General features: G+C 41.5%; 2 protein-coding genes across 3 annotated transcripts in view; one reads left to right on the top strand and one right to left on the bottom strand.

The window, feature by feature from the left end:
• The window catches only part of cyth4b (cytohesin 4b), a 42,822-nt gene extending 39,628 nt beyond the window's left edge, over nucleotides 1-3,194 (top strand). For both annotated transcript variants that reach the window (XM_072683503.1, XM_072683501.1), the window contains exon 13: nucleotides 1,170-3,194. In XM_072683503.1, the coding sequence (XP_072539604.1) occupies nucleotides 1,170-1,251 (82 nt within the window). In that variant the 3' untranslated portion in view covers nucleotides 1,252-3,194. The remainder of the gene's footprint in view (nucleotides 1-1,169) is intronic.
• A 5,026-nt stretch (nucleotides 3,195-8,220) lies between these two features.
• On the bottom strand, nucleotides 8,221-20,369 carry fam83fb (family with sequence similarity 83 member Fb). The gene is made up of 5 exons (XM_072682835.1): nucleotides 19,825-20,369; nucleotides 12,561-12,728; nucleotides 12,251-12,372; nucleotides 10,700-11,391; nucleotides 8,221-9,313 (listed from the first exon to the last, which is right to left on the bottom strand). Exons 1-5 carry the CDS (start codon nucleotides 20,311-20,313, stop codon nucleotides 9,267-9,269), a joined length of 1,518 nt encoding a protein of 505 aa, XP_072538936.1. The 5' UTR covers nucleotides 20,314-20,369; the 3' UTR covers nucleotides 8,221-9,266.
• Nucleotides 20,370-20,787: the final 418 nt, after the last annotated feature.

Consider the following 20,787-nt stretch of genomic DNA (forward strand, 5'->3'; position numbering starts at 1 on the left):
GAGGCCACAAGATAATATATTGAGGCCACAAGGTAATATAAGGAGGCCATTAGATAATATATTGAGGCAGAAGGCCACAAGGTAATATATGGAGGCCATGAGATAATATATTGGGGGGTCAAGATGATATTTTGAAAAAATACAAATATATTGCAAAATAATAAAATATATAAGTCCACAAGATAATATTTTAAGGCCACAAGATAATATATTGAGACCACAATATAGTATATCAAAGCCACAAGGTAATATGTGGAGGCCATGAGATAATATATTGAAACCACAAGTTAATAAATTAAGACTATAAAATAATATTTCAAGTCCACAAGACAATATACTAAGGCCTTAAGATAATATTTTGTAATGTAATATGTGGAAGAGATGAGATAATATGTGGAGGCCATGAGATAATATATTGAGGCCACAAGTTAATATATTGAGGCTACAAAACAGTATATCAAGGCAACGGGGTAATATATACCTTAACATAATAATATACTAAGGTCTCATGAAATAATATATTGAGGCCACATGATAATATATTCAGGCCACAATATAGTATATCAAAGCCACAAGGTAATATGTGGAAGACATGAGATAATAAATTGAGGCCACAAGTTAATATATTGAAACCTCAAGTTAATAGATCAAGGCTATAAAATATTTCAAATCCACAAGAAAATATATTAAGGCCTCAAGATAATATTTTGTAATGTAATATGTGGAGGCCATGAGATAATATATTGAGGCCACATGTTAATATTTTGAGGCTACAAAACAGTATATCAAGGACACAGGGCAATATATACCTTAACATAAAATATACAATATGTCTCTATATGAAATAATATATTGAGGCCACATGATAATATATTGATGTCATTAAATAGCATATCATGGCCACAAGGTGATATCCTGAGGCCATGAGGTATATTTAGGCTATGAAATAATATACTATGGTCTAAAGATAATAAATGATCTCATGGTCAGCACATTGTACTGTGGCCTCAATATATAATTCTGTGGCCATTAAAACTTTTGTTTGTGGAGTACCTTATCCTGCAGACCCACCACGTGACCTCAGGGGCCTCATTTACATTGTCGGAATAGTGTGACAATTTCCGAGAAGTTTTTGGCTGTAGATTTGAGTGTATATTTCTTCTTCTCAGGGCAAGTATTACAAAGGATCCATTTTACGACCTCGTCTCAGTCCGAAAGAAGAAGGTCATCCAACAAACGGCGCAAAACTGACCCCAGCAGAGCACCAAGGACAACATAGCTCTTTAGAAGTGACGGACAATGCAGACTGTTCCCACTCGGCCTAGCAAGCAGAACAACTGAACCACAAGGACAGTTCGCATTCTTCCATATCAAAAGTCTGTTTAAAGGCGTGTTTCACAACCGCTGGAGGAAAAGGAAGTGAAGAGAAGCAACACGTCGACTGGCAGAGTTTCTGCTAATGCTGGGAAACAAACAGTAGCTGCACAGCACTGGTTTTTAGATGCTGTGCTAAAGAGAGAGCTCTCTGGAAGATCTCCAGATATCTCCAAAACAACTATTTTTGACCTCAAATGTGGTCCAGCGGCCAAGATACAGTAGATTTGGTCTGCAGCTGTGAGGCTGATGTAGCTAACAAGCAGTGGAAGCTTTCCCACCAGGCTGAATCTCAAACATGCGCAAAAGTGTTCGCTCTGAGAATTGGACCGGTACAAAGTCTCCCAGACATGGAATTTCAAGTTCTATGGAAAACTGTGTTCTATAATGTGTTTTTTAGCAACTATACCCTCCTCTTATATTAAGAATGGCCATATTGAAGCTTTCCTTTTTTCACAACTGTGACAATACGGATATGGCACGCTAATCTGAGGTGCTTCGTCCACATGAGCTCAGAAAATTCAGCTATGACCTGATTTATATGGCTAATTTTACTGGCTTGACCGGTTCACTTATTACTGGGTATGGCACATATTCCTTTTTGTATGTAGTGTATATTTATTCATATGGTGTCATATGGTATGGTATCTGTACTGTGTGTCTGTACATTAGCTATTTTATGGTACTGATTGATTGGTTAGAGGACCTTCCGCAACCGAAAGTCAGGTATTAGTCCATTTGTTCAACTTTACTGTGATTTTCTTTTCATATTTGTCATTGTAAAATATTTGTGGATGTCTTTATATATGGGATACCTGTATAAAGACATGAGCAAATACATGGGAATCATTAACGTGAGTTTGATACAACTCTTTTATTTAATTAAACCAGTGTTGGGTTAATAAATGCAGTAAAAACTGTAGTCAAGCCAAGCCAGTTAGTGGTGCAGGTGTCTGGCTGGGTAGCTAACGTAAGCTAATCTACACTGAACCACCAGAATAAAAGCTAATTTCAGAATAAAAGTCCTGAGGCCATAATGATAATTATAAATGCGTAAATGACAAACAAACTAGGTAATAATTCAATTATTAAAGTTATTATTTAAAAATCTTGGCTTCTATAAGGTATTATAACAAACTTATTGTAAATTATATATTATAAATAATGTAATCAATATAAATAAATCATCTAATTACTGAATGTACAGCTTAAAAGCACTCTAGATGATCAGTTTACAACAAGATATCTGATATACAAACTTTTCATAGTTTTTATAGTCTCTACAAGCAGAAAAAAGGAAACAAAACAAATGCAGACGCTTTATATTTTCTATATAATTATGATAACAATGATTATATTATTAACGGCTAAGTTGTTTAAGAGAGGGAATAGATGGGAATAGAACAGTATCGGCAGATACTAAAGGCTTTGGTATCGCTATTGGACATGAAAAAGTGGTATCGAGCCACTCCTAATACAAACCTCAAAATGTAGCCCAGAAAAAGAGCTAGGCATGCCATGCAAAGGGTGGGTCCACATTTTTGTTTTTCAGAAGGGGGGTTTCACCTGTGCTCTGTTACTATTTTTTCACTTACACACATGCATGAGTGCATCCACAGCTCTGATACTTTAACGCCTTACTACACACACGGTCTAAAAGTAGGGTTATATATTACCCCGTGCTTTTCAGCAGCTCTCGTGGGAATAGGTCTACGGGTGTGATAGCGCTATAGCCTTCTATTAGAGTTTCTCAGTTAAGATCCAATGCATATAATAATACATACTACATATTAATAAACCTGAAATCAGATTTCCTAACATTTCTGCTTTATTAAGCAATTCTTATTTTGTCCCAGCATGCACCTCTGTGCAATGAAAGTGTGTGTTTACACAATATGAGCCTGATTACACCTGGGATTAACAATGTTTTTTCACAGGTCCGCATAAAAAGACAGGTGTAAACACCCCCAAGACAAATTATGATTGGATTATGATCAGATTAGCATTGCAAAAGTCTCACAGGGTGACAAAATTAATACTTTCAAATCCATCAATCTGACCATTACAAACCGTCAATCTGACCATTACAAACGTTAAACCTCTCTAAATCAGGAGAGAGAAGCTGGTTAGCATTAGCTTAGTTAGCAGGAGAGCAGTCTAATTGTAGTCTGTCTGACTGGTGTCTAATGATCGGGCGGCCGCTGTTGGATGCTGAATTTAAAGTTTTTTTCCCCCCTGGTTTTGGATCGCTAGCCATTCGCTTAACTAGCTCTGCTACAGCTCCACCGAGGATCCGACAGGCCAACTGACTGCTGAGCTACCGACACCAGTGTTGAACCTGGTCATCTTCTCATATCTGACATGGACATCATCCGTGAATGATCATTTTTTATGATTCATTGAGGTTATTAGAGGAGCTGGGACCCACTATTCAAAAGACCCCCATTTGGAAGAGGTTGTTTGGGGACAGGCAGATTCTGAGAACTGAGCTATACTGGAACACTTCTCCTAGAAGAGGCACATTTGTTTCCATGTAAAAATCTATTGTCAGCAGATGACCTCATCTATTGTTAGAGGAACTTCCCCAGAACCCTGGTTCTGCAAAAATCTAATTTACACAGTTTTCCATTTACCCCAAATATAGTCTGCCAGCCAGAGACATTCTGGTGTCCAAAGCACGTGACTGTGTCTGAATTTACTGAAACTTCCTTTCCGTTCTGCACGTGTTGGGTAGTATGGGTAGCCCAACTGGGAACCAGAAAGTTTTGTCCATGGGCTCCATGATGGCCCACCATATGGATGCCCACCAAGGTCCCACCGTGGTCAGTGAGGGGTTAAACATGGGGCCTAGCTTTTCCCAATAGAACTGGATGGAGCACCATCCATGATTCCAGAGAACACAGCTCATACCCCTCTAACCCACCCCTGGCATTAGGCAGCATGGTGCCAATAGGTTCATATTTATCTGCGCCAGAGAGTCCGAAGTAGCTGAATACGTTCATTAGCAGGGATGTCCACAAACTTTTGGACATAGTGTAGATACAGATATATTGACCACTGAGCAGATTGCTAATTGGTAGAATATTGGCTAATTCAGTTGCCTGTCCTTATTAACTAGAGCCAAGTGGGTAGCCTGCTGATGATGTGGAGTCCGGATGTATCACCAGTCATCTCCGCTTTATGGGGAAATAAGATGACCCTCCGGATGAATTAGGAAGAAGCACACAAAGCATTCAACTCTTGCAGTGTTAGCCAATAAGGCAGGAAATCAGCCATGACATCATGTGTTTCGCACTGGTTTCAGGTCCTTATTTCGTTGTCTAATTTTAACCCTGCTCATGCCGAAGGCCCCTCCTGGCAGTATGTGCAACTGCACAGAGGATTTCACTTCTGCTTTGCAGGTGAGCTTCGCGGTGAGGCTCTGTGATTCACCTGTTTCGGTGCGTGGCGCCTGCTTTTGCCAGGGTTGAGGTTACAGACACCTCGCTGAGTTTCAGTACTGCTCCTGCTTAAAGTCTTCAGCGTCTCATTGCTCTGCAAAACCTTTGACCTGACAGGACTGGGAATTCACATCCAGTTGGGAGAGCTGATGCCAGTGTGTTTGAGGTCGAGGTTTTGTATGGGTGTGTTTTAAAAAATTTATATCCTCAGTCATTAATACTTAGAAACCCTCTCAAGATTGGGAGTGGGTTTCCCTTGTGCCACCATGACAGATCTGACCCTTTGAGGCATGGACTCCACAAGACCTCTGAAGGTGTCCTGTGGTATCTGACACCAAGACAAGACATAGAAGCAGATCCTCACAAGTCCTGGAAGTTGTGAGGTGGGACCTCCACTGATTGCATCAATGAGCCTTAGGTGCTCCCATGACCCCATGACTCCTTTCTTGGACCACTTTTGGTAGGTAGAAAAAACAACAACAAGACCTGCCTGATGTTTTGGTGATGATCTGACCCAGTCATCGTCTAGCCATCACAATCTGGTTCTTGTCAAAGTGTCTGAGGTTCTCACACTTGCCCATTTTTGCTTATTTTAGCACCTCATCACCTTCATCGGTTCACTTGCTGCCTAATGTGTAGATCCCACCCCTTGACAGATGCAGCTGTAGATGAAGTGGTATTAATGTTGTGGCTGATTGGTGTGTATGGGTAGGAAACTCGGACTCACCTAATTGAAGCTGACTGGTTCATGGCTCAACCTAATAGTGATTACATGAGCATGCACAATCATGATACCATCGCTGTCTAACTTCAGCAATTTCCTGATTGGGCAAGAGGTCTTGTAAATAACATAGTGCATGGGGCCTAAATTTAACCAGATTGAGAAGAGATCTAGTGAACACTAAACACGCATTTCAGCATTAGCTACAACTGTGACAACCACATTCTGTGTCATTTGGAGCCGTAAACTCCAAAATGAGCGTTTACCAGCAAAGGGAATCCACAAGACCTGAAGCAAGATGTTCAAAATTTGTCTTTAGGGAGGATACTGATAAGCTGCAAAGAATGTTCTCCTCAGTTTAATCAACGTCAAAGTAAATGCTAGTATATGGCTTCGTTTGCGATACGTGAAGCTCCACGCATGTCTTCAAGTACTGGTGCTAAGTGCCGGTTCTTTACATCAGCTCACAGAACCAGAGAGCACAGGGCCAACTATGCTCTCTTGGACTGGTTTTGGCGGATAGTTGGGGCTTTACTCAGGGTCAAGCTCAAGATTTCTCAGTTATAAAGGCTGGCAGTTAGACAGTAGGGCCACCTGAGCACGGTCATTGCACTGAGGGTAATAATAGGCCTAATGCTGCACTGGAAAGTCCAAGGGAGTTCCAAGTAGGAAGTTTCAACTGGAACACACCCACCAGTCGGATTTCCTACTCGGAAAGTCTGGAGAGCCTCACCAACCCCGAGTTTAAAATCCAAGATGGTCGCACTGTACACGAACAGTAGTAAAAAAAAGTAGATTTGCATTTCTAGCTATTTGTGTCCCATTACGTCAGCAAGAGTGGGGTGATTGTGGCCGGGGAATAATGAGCAAAAAAGAGTAATCCAAAAGTAACTGAAAGTAGTCAAATTACAATACCTTCCATTACAATAAATTTTTTTTAACAGATAATCAGTAATCTGCAACTGAATACATGTTATAAGGAACTCTCCCAACCCTGAGGCTGCCTTTCAGCTGTTCAGGGGGCCAAACTACTGGGCCCGGGGCTCAAAGTTTGGTGCTACACTCTTGCAGTCTGGGGGAACTATGTCTTCAGAGAGATCTGATTATTAAGTGGCTCATATTTTTTCAATATAGAATTACTGAAATGCTTATAAACATGCTAAACGAATTACTGCTAAAATAATACGATACCAAATTAGCAGAAACTGCTGAGATGGTGGAGGATGCCATTTTGAGCTGGTTTAGGAGCACATACAGCTAGAGACGGTTCTCAAATAAGCTGTTAACGCTGGTATATATATACTCTGTGAAGAAGCTTGTGTGGTTTGGCTAAGGGGTGCTGCTGGGCCTTATTTCCTGTTTCCTGTTTCTATACTTCATGTTTGTGTGTGTTGCAGAAGATCGTATCCTTCGTTCAGTTCCCTGAACTGTCCTTCCCTTCTGCGGTTAGAGCTGTTGCAACACACCCTGAAAACACACACACACAGAAGCACGCACACACAAATATGCAGGTCAGGCATACTTATATACAGGTATTCACACATACACACATATACACACACACACACACACCAGCAAAAAGAGTAAAAGAGTCCAAAATGAACAACAAGGAAGTAACAGGCTCACAGTCAGGGTCAGGTCTTACATACACTTGTATTGCTGGTTCAAACATACATGCATGCACATACACACATTGTACCACTAGAGGGCACACTCGCTATATCTTATTCCAGTTACACCCTCAATAAGCACACATTCATCTCACATTATTTGTCATAATTATTCTCTGTTATGTTCAATATTGCACTTAATAATCATACAACAGCAACGGGTTTCAGTTTTTTTAAAAAAAAAAAAATCATGTGCTGTAGATCAGCGGTCCTCAACCCTAGCCTTGTGGAGATCGAACGTCCTAGAAGTTTTATCTTAAGCCCAGTGCCGTAGTGTTACCTTTTCACTGCTATGTTCACTGTCAAAAGTATAAGATCCTTACAGAACTTCTGGAGGTTGTTCAGTCTACAAACCTTTTATTTAAGGTTCCTCAAAGCACCTTAAGACATTTACATTTATAGCATTTAGCCGACACTCTTATCCAGAGCAACTTACAAAGTTACTCGTATTGCAGAGGTGGGCCACCGTAGTGTTGGGAGTCTTGCCCAAGGACTCTTATTGGTGTAGCGCAACATAGTCACCCAGACCGGGAATCAAACCCTAGTCTCCCACATGGTGTGGTATCTCTCTGGCAGGAAGTGGTGTTATCTGTTGTGCCACACCAACCATAAGAGATTCCTCCACAGTTAAGAGAACCTCCAAATGTTCCTCAATGATTTTATACTTAACACTCTTAAAAGCCAACTATAAGATAAGATGTTTTAGCCTTAGGGGTCTAGATCTCCAGCAGCAGGGTTGGTGACCACTGCTCCAGCTGTGTACTCTGAAGCTGAAGGTCTGATAACTGTCCCTGAGACCATTTGAAGACCAATTTGAAGAGCATTTTAAGGCCTTGAATGAGACAAGAACTTCTTTTCCAACTAAGAGTCAACTGTAGGCCATGGATCTGCAGTGCTGTGCAAACATCAGAGCCCACCCAACCTAATTTCCAATCAAACCAGCCATTTTTCAGGAGATCGGATTCTGAGGAAGTTGGACCGAGGGTCATTTACCAAGGGTCCATTCATTCAAAGAGAAAATCAAAGGTAAAGAGAAATTCCAAACTTGGAAGTCCAAAAAACGGATGGAAAGATACAGAGAAATTGGGACCCGTAAACCAGTGGTGAACTTTCAGGCTGTTTGAAGGGCAGGGCGAAAACCTTCACGCCATAGGGCCCCACCAGCGTTGATCCCATTCTGAGGGCACCTACAGAGCACCACATGACATTTTCTCCACTGGAGGGGCATTTGTTAGAAACGTTTCCCACACTCCTACACATGGGACACAGTTTACAGCATGTTACCATGTTTTATCCACTGGATGGCGCACTTCTCCATTAGAGGAGCACTTTATTGAGCATTTCAGGTTTTCTTACCTGTGGGAATCTAACCCTATATAGCACAGCATCCCTTTTTTTGTACTGGAAAGGGAAGGTTTTTGGATATCCATCAAGTAAGGTTGGCATAATGGCACTCTTTTCTATTAAAAGGGCACCAATTAAGGCACATTATTGAATGTTCTTTCTCTAAAGGGCACATATTCAAGATCTACTGCAAGAAGGCTCACCCAAGAGAACACTTGATCATCATTGGGCAGCCAATAGGGCACTCTGTCTCTCTAGAGGCTACTTCAGCAATTCTTTTTTAACCATGGGGGGACCTAGCCATTGACGAAAGGCTGGAAGACGACTAATACAAACTGTGGAAAAAGGTGTGTTATAGTTTCCAACTGTACCCAGTAGTGTGGGCCAGTAAGTCAGCAGTGCAGCCTAAAGGAACTCCACCTACCAGTTTTCAAAGCTCTGGTGCTTCGTCCTTTTACTTTTACTTGGTGTGTACCCAAGGAAAGGCTACAGACTCAGGCCTCAGTCAACACCGTAAATGTCGCCTGAGCATTGAAAGATGATGCCATCAGCCTATCAGGCTTAGACGTAGGAGGAAACAGAGAAAAATACACATGGCACTCATACTCAAGACCTGTCTCCCGTTAAACAGTTGAGAACCTTTTGTTGGCATCTTAGCGTGCAGTAAACAATCAAAAATCCAGGACACACAGTGCTGCTGGAAGTCAATCCGATTTCTCAGGACTGAATGCATTTGCTCGGTGAGCGTTTACGGCCTTTCGAACCTGCGAAGGCAAAGAAAAAGCAGGGTTTTAATGAGCAGTAATCAATCTAATCAATCTAAGGATTAAGCCTTTCTGAGGTTCCGATGAACCCCTTAGACCCTGTTGCCCACACATCTTCACTTTCACAGCTACAATACTGTCATAATTAACATCAGTTTCATAGGCCCTAAAAAAACCTGTGGGACTCCTCGAGATATGCTAAACCAAACTGTAGAAAAACAATGAATCGACTGTTTCTGCATGAGGATTAACAACTGAATAATAAACCTAGAGCTCAAGGGGTTTAAGCAAGGGGTTGGATCATTTCTAACATTACAGGAATAGTTTGGCTAATAATCAGGTCAGTCAGCAGGTATGATGATCAGGGGAAGCTAGTCAGTCAGCCAAGACCTGTTTGGTGTCTACAATAAGCATGAAGCTACAATGCTAATGTAGCTAAGAAGTAACAGGAGCTTATACCTCAGCACTGGTGCAATTGTGCAAACTACATGCCTAAATCTTCACACATTGGCCTCAAGACAGCTTTCGAGTGATCGTGTGGGCTCCAGAGGGGTGCAACCAGCTAAATGTTGGCCTTATCATCATCATCAAGAGTCTGGAGTCCAAGAGAGCATGTCTGGGTGGGTAGGATGGTCCATCACTTGTCAGGTAGTGTAAGAGAACTGGCAGTTAGTGTTTTCCTTACTATCCCAGTGTATCCCTAGCCTACACAAATTCCCCCTTAGCTCAGATTAGTCATGGCTAATTCCCAACCTAGGTCTCTCCCACACAATGCCACCAGGCTTGGAAGGTGAAGGCTAGCACGTTCTTCTGCCAACAGCTCAATACACTGATCAGCCAAACATTAAATGTACCCCAGGCAAAGTGAATAACACTGATCATGTTGTCACAATGGTGCCGGTCAATGAGTTGGATCTATCTTGTCTGGTCTTGGACAAGAAAGAACCTAAGCTAAACTTTGACGACTGGGTCAGAACATCTCCAAAACATCAGTTAGGTCTTGTGTGGTGTTTCTGGTACAGACTGGTCAGTACCTACCAAAAGGGCTTCAGAAAAGGACAACTGGTGAAGTGAGGACAGGGTCATGAGCACCCAAGGCTCATAGATGCGAACTATGGAGGCCCCACCTCACAGGATGTGCTGCTAATGTCTTGATGCCAGATACTACAGAACACATCTTTGGAGGTCCAGTGGAGCCTAGGCCTCCACAGAGGTGTTCCGGTGGCACATGGGGGGCCTACACAATATTAGGGTGATCGGAAGGGAGACCCAGAGAGACCAATGTTAGAGAGTCAACGCTTAGATGGGTGTGCCACTTGGGAGCCTTTGCACATTTACATATCTGCTGGACTGCCCTCAGAAGTGACCTGAGATCGCTCCACATACCTTGTTCTGCTTGGCTGTTGACTGTTTGTTGTGATGAGCTCCTTTTCTTAAAGAGCTTCTTGTTCTTTGCTTTCGGAGGTGGGCTGTTCGTAAGGTCCTCTAATGCAGATTTGCTGGTAGGTGAGGGACAAGGAGAACACTCCTCACTCGCTGCCGCCGCTCCTGCATCATCTTTGCTCTTGGTCTTGGATTTTTGAGAAGTTCGTGATTTTTTATTGAACAATCCAAACTTTTTGACAGTTCCTTTCCCTGACGGAGAGGGTACTGGGGTCAGGGTGTCCAGTTTTTCACTGCCCCCTTGAGTTGGAGTCCTCTCTAGGGCAAGTTCCTCCGGAGAAGCTTCTGCCTGCTTCTTACCAGAGAGATCAGGAAGGGAGCCACTGGGTCCGGGGATATCGCCAAATGCTAGCAGGTATTTAGGGTTGTAGTATTTGTGGTCAGGCACTTTCAGGGTTCCCGCGTCTCCCAGGCTGACCTGGAAGCGGGAGGTGGCGGGCAAAGTGGGCCGTTTGGGTACGGTCACCCGGCCCAGGGTCCCTGTGTTTGTTTTACTGAGGTGGAATTCTTTGTAGAGGTTCAGCTTGTCGGAGATCGCGTAAAGCTCCCGGAAATCGTTGTCAAAGAAGTCGACTATCTGGCCGGACATTACGGTAATCATGTTCCGGTCTATTCGGGATGATGACCACGAGAAGCTACAGAAAGTAAGAAAAATATTGCATTAAAGTCATGATTAAGTCACATTAAGTCATTCATCATTTTTACATCACCAATTTCTCTGTATCTCTGTATCCCATGGAATGAAAGAGGTAGAGTTTGTTACTGTGCCTTTAAGACTGATATATGTAAATAACTTTGTTGTGATTGGTCGTCTTGTATTGGGATGCCTGTTCTGACCAACATCCCACTAAAAAAGTGATGTAGAAAGGAAGTGCCATCAGCCCTCTCACCCCTGCGAGAGAATGGTCAACTGTGCTCTCTCAGACTCCGGCTGCTGATGGCAAGCAGCATGTCCTGGGAGTCGAACCAGCCATTCTCTAACAAGCTCTTTCAGGTTGGACAGAAATTTTTAGGGACGCTGGAAAAATGGCCTTTTATGGTCTAAGCATACTTTTGCTAGATTCTGACCATGTCTTCAGCTTATGATGATTTGAGAGAAGACAGGAGAGAGAGCAGGAATTTTGGGCTGGTTTCTGGGAATTGGGCTGGATTTTGGTTGGAGGCCAGTCCTCCCTTGGAAAGATAGATGACAGGGTTAAAAGGCAGGTGACGGGGTGGTGGAGGGTTGCGCAGACTTGGCCTTTTACAGCTTAATTTCCACATACGGACTCTGGACCACCCAGTGCACGCAGTTGTAATATTTTAACTGCCTGAAATGGAGCAATACAGTGGGTGTACAGGATCTGAAGTGAGAGCCACTCCACCTCATTAATTTCCTATGTATTAACCACAGTGTATTATTAATTAATAATACCCACACACACATTATAAACTGCTAACTTCTAAATGAGTATTGCATTGTACTTTAACCCACAGCGAAACAAACACACCCACCTGTATGATCCAAACATGACCTTGTCTCCGTCGATAAGCATGTATTTGCTGCATAAGCTCCCAGGGATCCTCCCAAACGACAGGCCCATTCCTAGGCCTTTCACTGTGCGTGTCCGTATGTTCTATTAAAGCATTTAAACCACAAAAGGTTTATCCAGTCCCACAGGGTTCTATTTTAGGGTTTGTGAAATTGAAGCTAACTGTGGCAGAGTGATGTCTGATTAATCAATAAGAATTAATCAATAAGAAGAACATTATAAAAATATATATATAGAGTATTGATGCAGCTAATTCAGTGTGCTGTGCTCACCTGCACATGCTGAGAGTTGACCTGCAGTCTGTTGCACATGTCAAGGAAATGCGGCACCCCCTGAATGTCCAGTATGATGTAGACAGGCACCCTCCGCTTGGAGGATGCGTCCAGCAGATCTTGCAAGATCTGGAGATCTGTGAGCAGGTCCATTACGATAGCAATAACCTGTAAACGTACGCAACAGAGCAGCAGGTTAGTCTACTCAAGCATTTGTTCGGACATGCAAACCAATCTACATTTATGTACTGTAGCATTTTTTTACGTGGAAATCTAAACAAGATAATGACGTAAAATAAAGGAATATATAAATACAGAGACGTATTTTTAGGCATAATGCAAAGTTTTAAATTATGGCTACACAATACCAAGTCACCTGACTTGGTCACATTCATGTGGTTTGTGTGGGAAGTAAAAAAACAAACACATGGAGGCTGTCAAGCTTATGTTTTTTTTAATGTAATTTTTAATATATAATATATGTGTCGATTGTAGACGTTTAAAACCTATGTTAATATTTGAATGAATGTACAGATGTACAGTCTGATTTTGTCTGATGTCCCGTACATATTTTCTTCCTGAATGTACTTCCTAAAAAAACACTGTAAAACCTCCTGGTGGGAAATCCACAAAAAACACGACACCACTTGAAAGCAGCATTACGCTACGACCAAGACGGCAACATGCACAAACATGCCTTGAAACAAACACTGTTCGGCCATGTTGGAAATAGTGTTAACGTCGGTGTTTAACCCCGTAAACAGCCAAAGGCCCACCAGTTTGTACAGAAGTCTCTGCAGTTACTGAGTAATGGGCCTTAGTGTGTAATAAGCTTTTCTGCATTAAGGGGTTAACCCAGCCAGTTCATGCTGCATCGAAAATGTCAGTGTGTGTGTTTTAATGTTTTAACGAGGAATTTACTCACTGAGATGCAGATTGGTTTCATGTGAAATGTGACGTTTCACATTCTACGGTGGATGGTTACGGGAACCAGGGGTCGCAATGTCCACACCATAAATACAGCCATTTAATTTCCCTACCAATCAGTACCACCAGTTTACTCTACCTGCCACTGCTACCTGCCTAATGACCATGCTAGAATTTACATGGATTCTTCATTACCACCATAAAGCATCATTACTCTCAATACTATTACTATAACTACCATCACTACTATGATTATATTAGTTATACTATATCATGATTATTATATTATGATTATTTTGCACACCGGAGTGGAAGAACAGTCTTATGCAGTGGTTCAGTGACTTTGATCAATAATTTATAATTAGTTCTGATCAAAAGAGGTCAGATGGGCCTCCTTGTGAATTGTCCATCGTTCCTCCCAAGGTTTCTTCCTCCAGCTCTGAGGGAGTTTTTCCTTGCCACTGTCGCATTTGGCTGCTCACTGGGGGTCTTAGGTTTTCATGGCTTCTTATGCTATTGGTTTCAGCAGCTGTAAAAAGCAGCAAAAAGCTCTATACCAATAAATTTGACTTGATGATTTGATTTGACCTACACACGTCGTCTGGGGTTCGTTTGTAATGTTGATGACTGCAAAATAGAGCGATTCATCTGAAAAATAGATGGGAATTGGGAGATAAAGGATGTCCTATGCAGATTTTCTTCGTGAATTTCCTTAAAAAATACATTTTAGGCCAAAATCTTTTGTCAAAACCATCGTAAAACATTTTCCGATAAAACAGCACCCGAAGGCAGCATCACGCTACGGCCAAGACGGCAACACGCACAAACAGGCCTTAAAACAAACTGTATTTACAGCAATGACTGACATAAAAAAGTGGGTTATGCTTATTATGGTTTAAAGTTCACGGCCGTCTGTGCTGTTTGATAAGGATTTAGGTTTGAGATACATAATCTGAGTTGATACGGGTTCAGATCTACTGGGGGAAAGTCAGGGAAAGTGGTTTGGTTTCTGGAAAACGAAAGAAAAAGAAAAACCCAGTCAAAAGTATTCACTGTTGTCTAACTGGTACGTCTGCAATGTTGCTCATGATTCTTTTAAAGGCATTTACCACAGACAGGACACAGAAGGCTCTATCGGAACGTATACTGGTCTACATTAGCATACACTCTTAACCCTGTCTCACAGGACAGTGAAAGATTCAATAAACCTTAAATCTGTGTTCATTAAGCTCGGGTTAGTACAATATTGGCACGTTATCAGACTGAAATGTGACCCCGAACATTTCCGGGAACATTAGCATTAGCTGTATGCTAGCTGGACGCTACATGGCGCAAACCTGATTAATTTCACACAGTGTTCAGTTTAAATAAAAGTACTGATGTTCACTCAGACTTTTGGGTTTGGAGCTCTGAGGATGTATTCTTTTGGACTGGAGCATTTCCTAACTTTTTGGCTAAACAATGCACTAATAAACAAGTGATGGACAAGTGAATTCACATTATAATGTCAATATAGAGGTGATTTCTTATATATTATGGCTGAATTTAAATTCCAGGTAGAAGAATAACTTCATATTAGTAATTCTGGGTATTAATCAAAGATGGCTAATGACTTTAGCTAGTAGGGCTAAATATGGTATAAATACTGTATCATGATATACGATATTTCTCACGATATATACATGTAATCACAGACTAAATACATCAGTAGTGACAGATTCTTTAAAAACTACTATTCAGATACTCTCCCGTATTAAGTACATCTGCTGCACTTTATCTAATTAAATCAGTCTAATTACACTGTTGGTAATGGAAAATGCAGCACTAGGAATATCCTTGATTTTCCTCCAAAAGCATATTGTATATAACAATAACAAAATTTCTTATGATACGATTAAATATCGGACCTAGCTCTATTAGCTAGTTTAGTCAATTTAGTTGCATGTACCCAAGAATAAAAAAAAAAACACTGATGGATTTGTACTTTTTTACTTTTTTGTAATTTGTAATTTTACTACTCATGTAAATTTGTGAGGACAATAGACTTTTTACTTCGATTTTAGCCATTTAATATTTTTGGTAAAAGCATCTGTACTGGGCTAACCTTTGATTTCGAAGGTTTATTCAATTTAATTGAATTAAATTTAATTTATATAGACTTTTTACAACAGAGAACCGGGTTCGAGCCTCTTTTAAGCAAGCTAGTGGCAACAGTTCAGATCAGATCAGGTCGACACCAGATAATGATAAAAAGCATTATCATTATTTTATTTAAGAACAAAAAGATCCTTCTAGAAACTTCTGTTTCTAATCTTAGAGATGCTGGGTGTGGTAGAAGTTCCACTGCAGTTCGATAAGCTACCCAGTACTTCCAGTAAATGCGTGCCTTGACCTGCTACTCGAGTTATGTGCTATCGTTTCATTGACCTAACAATGCCTTTACTTTGGTATAGGTTTAGGATACTCCCTTCGGCTAAAAACTCCTTCATGGGAGTTCAGTTCGAGTCAAAGTAATTAGTGCTACCAAGAAAGAGCTCAAGCTGCAGACCGGTCCGCTTCTATTGTCGCGAGTTTGCTGTGTTTGCATGCTGACGGGCCTTACGACACACCCACACATTTTCCTTCAATCACTGAACCACAAATTCCCCTACGGCCTTTCAAACAGAAAGAAAAACTCTGAGAACCCTTGGCGGTGCATTGGAATCCTGCTGGAGGTTCAAGTTACACTTGTGGTTCTACTCTAAAACCAGTTTGGTGTCTCGAGACGAGCTCCTGTGGTTGGTCTATTGAGTCCGAAGGCAATCGCCTACCAACGGCATCTGGGTCTGTTTGACTGGCGATGTCACAGGCTTCTAACATGTTGGTGTAGAAATATCAATAGTACAATTCTGACCTACGGAAATGTTGATTCAAGGCTTTTTAATCCCTGAATGCACCATGTGTACCTCTCTCTATATCTTGTCAAAGCAAAACACTGCAAAAAACCCTAAAAAATAGAAGGTAGCAGTTTGCACAGGCTTTCTGTGTTGGCTTAAAAGAGGAATTTCACAGATCTTCCAAGAAGTTTGCCTAATTCAGAGTGTTTTAATGTTTTTACACACTAGTCAAGAGACATTTACCTATTAAGATTCAGATTGGTGTCATGTGAAATGTGACGTTTCACATTCTACAGTGGTTAGAGATAAAAAAACACACACCACACCACAAATACAGCCATTTATAATTTACTACATGTCGTCTAGGGCTCGTACATAATGTTGGTGATGGTAATGTTGAGAGATTCATCAGAAAATTTGATCAGGATGGGGAGATAGGGGACGTCCTGTGCAGATTTTCTTGCTGAATTTACCTAAAAAATAAATTTTAGGCCAAAATCTTTCCCCAAAACTATCAGAAAACAATGCCGTAGGCCTCAGGTAATGTATATGTAAGCACTTCACTGGGAACTATTCTCTAAACTGTCCCATGAAACCTTTCTAAAAATGTAATTATGTACAAATTGGACCCAGAGTTATTCAGCGAAATGTTAAGCTGCAAGGCCGTACATTGTTTGGCATCTAATTATTGAGATACCCAGTGGAGTCAGAAGTGCTGGGTCACTAATGACTGATCCAGTATGAAAAAAAGCCCATGCATTTAATGCCTGAGTAAAACGAGGAGTAACAGGGAGTTATGTGAGCTGTGATTCCTCCTTCTGATTGACAAAGGAACAATCAGGGATTCCCCAAAGGTAAACTCCCTTGTTAAGCTGGCTTAACACATCACCTGACCCCACGTTATTCATAGGTCTTGATGAATCATCTGCTTAATGCTTATGGCAACATTTAAGAGAAACATTCAGCTCCTGGCTATGGTGGCTTAAGGTGAAGAGAGACACACTGAGACATACAGAGCTAACTGTTAAGCTGTAGTCCTCAAAACGATCCTTATGATGCTCCATGTTTTTACCCAAACCCAGCTCCCAACACATGAGTACCCGGTGTTCCTAATGGCTTGGCTCAAGTATGCTGGGGGCTCACGTATGTAGGAGGGGAGAGGACTCTGAGAACATGGCCTGGAGTTCTGGGTGGCCTCTTCTTCAAACTAACCCTCACCATGGTCCTAAACCTACTTTCCCTCATTTCATCACACACACTATATGTCCAAATGTCTGTGGACACCCATTCTAATGAATGCATTCTGCCATTGCTCACACACATGACGTGCAGTTGGGTGCACACAGCTTCTCTAGTCCCAGTAGAGAAGTACTGCCAATAAAATAGGACACCTCTGGAGCACAAATGCCATGCCAGGCGTGGGCTGGAGGCGGTGAGCGGTGGAGCAGCGGTGAACTGTGTTTTCTGGAATGATGGTTGGTGCGCTATTCAGTACTTTTGACCAAAGCAGGTGTCTCAATACTTTTGTCCATATAGTTTACCCGCTGAAGCTTATTATTAATGCTCTTTAATACGATTTAAACTGTGGGTTTACACTAACATAGGCCATCCAGATTTGAGAAACACAGATGGACAAGGATAAGTCACCAGTGCAGGTGACAGATGAGTGAGTGCTACCAAAACACAGGGTTTATTAAAGTTCCAGTGAACTGCGGGTTTACAAAATAACTCTAGGCCTCCTACAGTGAATTTGGGTGCAAATTTCAGTGGAACTAATCCCAGCACCTTCACATTCCTCTGTGTTGATTATGTTATTCCACGGTGGGGGTGTAAGTGAGGTGAGCGGAGATGACGCCCTGAAGCAGTTCGCAGTAAACTGACACATGTAGATACAAGCCTACGTGTGCCTTCTTAACCAAGGCTGCATCACTGTGGTCAGCTCAACACTTTGACAAATGTCTCCACATCCTCATTGTAAATGGGTTAATTCTGTGGCCAATTTTATGTAGTTAAAGGACCTCATTCAACATCACATTACTGAATCCCAACCTGATATATATATATATATATATATATATATATATGCATACACACACACACATGTTACTCTTGATGTTGATGTTGCATAGTCTGCTCAGGCCTTCTAGTACCCTATTGTACTTGTCCTTTAGTGTGACAATCCTACATTATGTTTTTACATAAAAAAGTAAATTATAATTATAAGTATGACTATTATGATATAAAATGAGCTTTGATAGCTAATATATATATATATATATATACACGCACATATATATAAGGTATTAATCTTTGTTGTCCTTTAGTGTGATGCTCCTAAATGCAGTTTTTTTTTAAAACTGTATGTTAAACTATATAATTATAACAATTATCAAATCTGTTATTATTATTAATATTATTATTATTATTATTACTTTTGATGTTGCATAGTCTGCTCAGGCCTTGTAGTGTCCTATTGTACTTGTCCATTAGTGTGACAATCCTACATTCTGTTTTTACATTAAAAAATGTGAATTATAATAATAAGTATGACTATTATGACATGCAATGTGCTTTGATAGCTTATATATATATATACATACATACATACATACATACATATACACACACATACATATGTATATAAGATATTAAGCTTTGTTGTCATTTAGTGTGATACTCATAAATTCTATTTTTTTCTTTAAAACTGTATGTTAAACTATATAATTATGACAATTATCAAAGCTGTTATTATTATTATTATTATTATTATTATTATTATTACTTTTGATGTTGCATAGCCTGCTCAGGCCTTGTAGTGCCCTATTGTACTTGTCCATTAGTGTGACAATCCTACATTCTGTTTTTACATAAAAATTTTTAAATGTAAATTATAATTATAAGTATGACTATTGTGACATGTGCTTTGACAACTAATACACACGCACACACACACACATATATATATATATATATAATTATTGATATTATAAGATATTGAGCTTTGTTGTCCTTTAGTAAGACCCCCCACAAAATATTGTTTTTTAAATCTGTATGTTAAACTATATAATTATGTTATTATTATTATTATTATTATTATTATTGTTACTCTTGATGTTGCATGCTCAGGCCCTATTGTACTTGTCCATTAGTGTGACAATCCTACATTCTGTTTTTACATTAAAAAAACATTAAACAAATGTCGATTATAATTATAAGTATGACTATTATGATATACAATGTGCTTTGATAGTTAATACACACACACACACACACACACATATATATATATATATATATATATATATATATATATATATATATATATATATATATAAATCTGTTATTATTATTATTATTATTATTACTGTTGATGTTGCATGGCCTGCTCAGGCCTTCTGACACCCCATTAAAACTGCCCCAGTCACAGTGCAGTTCTGCCCAGTCCCATTCCTCGGACTCACCTTGCTGGCCTCCTGGATCAGTCTCCGGACGACCTCCTTGATGTGCGGCCCGTTCTCTTTGGGCGGGTGCGTGTGGACCGCGACGCGCGTGACCCCCCTGAAAAAGCCCATGTGCGGCCAACCCATGTCCAACGCCGGGACCTCAGTGTCCGACATCTGGGGCCAGTACGTGGACCGCAGAGAGGGAGTGTCTCCGGAGCGCTCTTCCTCCCTCGCCTCGGTCCCCCCCTCCTCCTCCTCCCCCTCCTCCTCCTCCTCGCTGGTCTTGTACTCCACCACCGTGTTCCTGATCACTTTGACCTCGCGCGCGGACAGGAAGTCTTTGGCCTTGTCCTCAGCCAGGCGCGTTTTGAACGCCCCGTCCCCCTCGCGCAGGAGGGTCTCCAGGGCCACGCGCTGCTCCTCGCTGTAGTAAAACTCGGGCTTCGACTCGGGGATCTTCTCGTTCACGTGCCCATCGTCCATGCACGCGAGCTGGGATTCGGCCATGGCTCGCGGCTCGCGGGTACCGACCCAAGTCCGGTACGAGCGCTCGTGCTAAAGTACAGTCCCAGGGCTGTCTGAGCTCACCTGGGTGAGTCCTACAGGTAGGGTAGAGTTGAATCGGCTGTGGGCGGGGCGTGGGGGTGAGATGCAAATCGCGCCACGCTCATTGGCTCTCTCCCTCGCACCAAAGTGTGTCAAGGTGTGTCAGATTCCTGGAGCTTGGTGGTGGTTGCTCTGCTCCAACACACCTGGGAGAAGTCCAGCACTAGAACCCCTACAGTGCACAGTGCCCTGACCCCACTGGCCCAGGGCTGGCTAGGTGTGCTGGGACAGGTATGAGGTGAAGCTCTTCAGGACAGTGGTCAATAGGCCACGTTTTTGGCAATGTTGTCAAGCTGGTCATACGGGTTGAATAGATTGCTCAAGCTGGTGATACTGGTGGACCAGTCTGGCCAGGTTGGTCCTACTGGTGGACCA

The sequence above is a fragment of the Salminus brasiliensis genome, chromosome 7 (assembly GCF_030463535.1).
Source record: "Salminus brasiliensis chromosome 7, fSalBra1.hap2, whole genome shotgun sequence".
NCBI classification, from domain to species: domain Eukaryota; kingdom Metazoa; phylum Chordata; class Actinopteri; order Characiformes; family Bryconidae; genus Salminus; species Salminus brasiliensis.

Coding starts and splice junctions, on each gene's coding strand:
- fam83fb (XM_072682835.1), bottom strand. CDS start 20,313: ATGGCCGAATCCCAGCTCGCGTGCATGGACGATGGGCACGTGAACGAG. Junction 12,373..12,560: donor TCAACTCTCAGCATGTGCAG/GTGAGCACAGCA, acceptor ATGCTTTAATAG/AACATACGGACACGCACAGT. Junction 11,392..12,250: donor GTCATGTTTGGATCATACAG/GTGGGTGTGTTT, acceptor TACTTTCTGTAG/CTTCTCGTGGTCATCATCCC.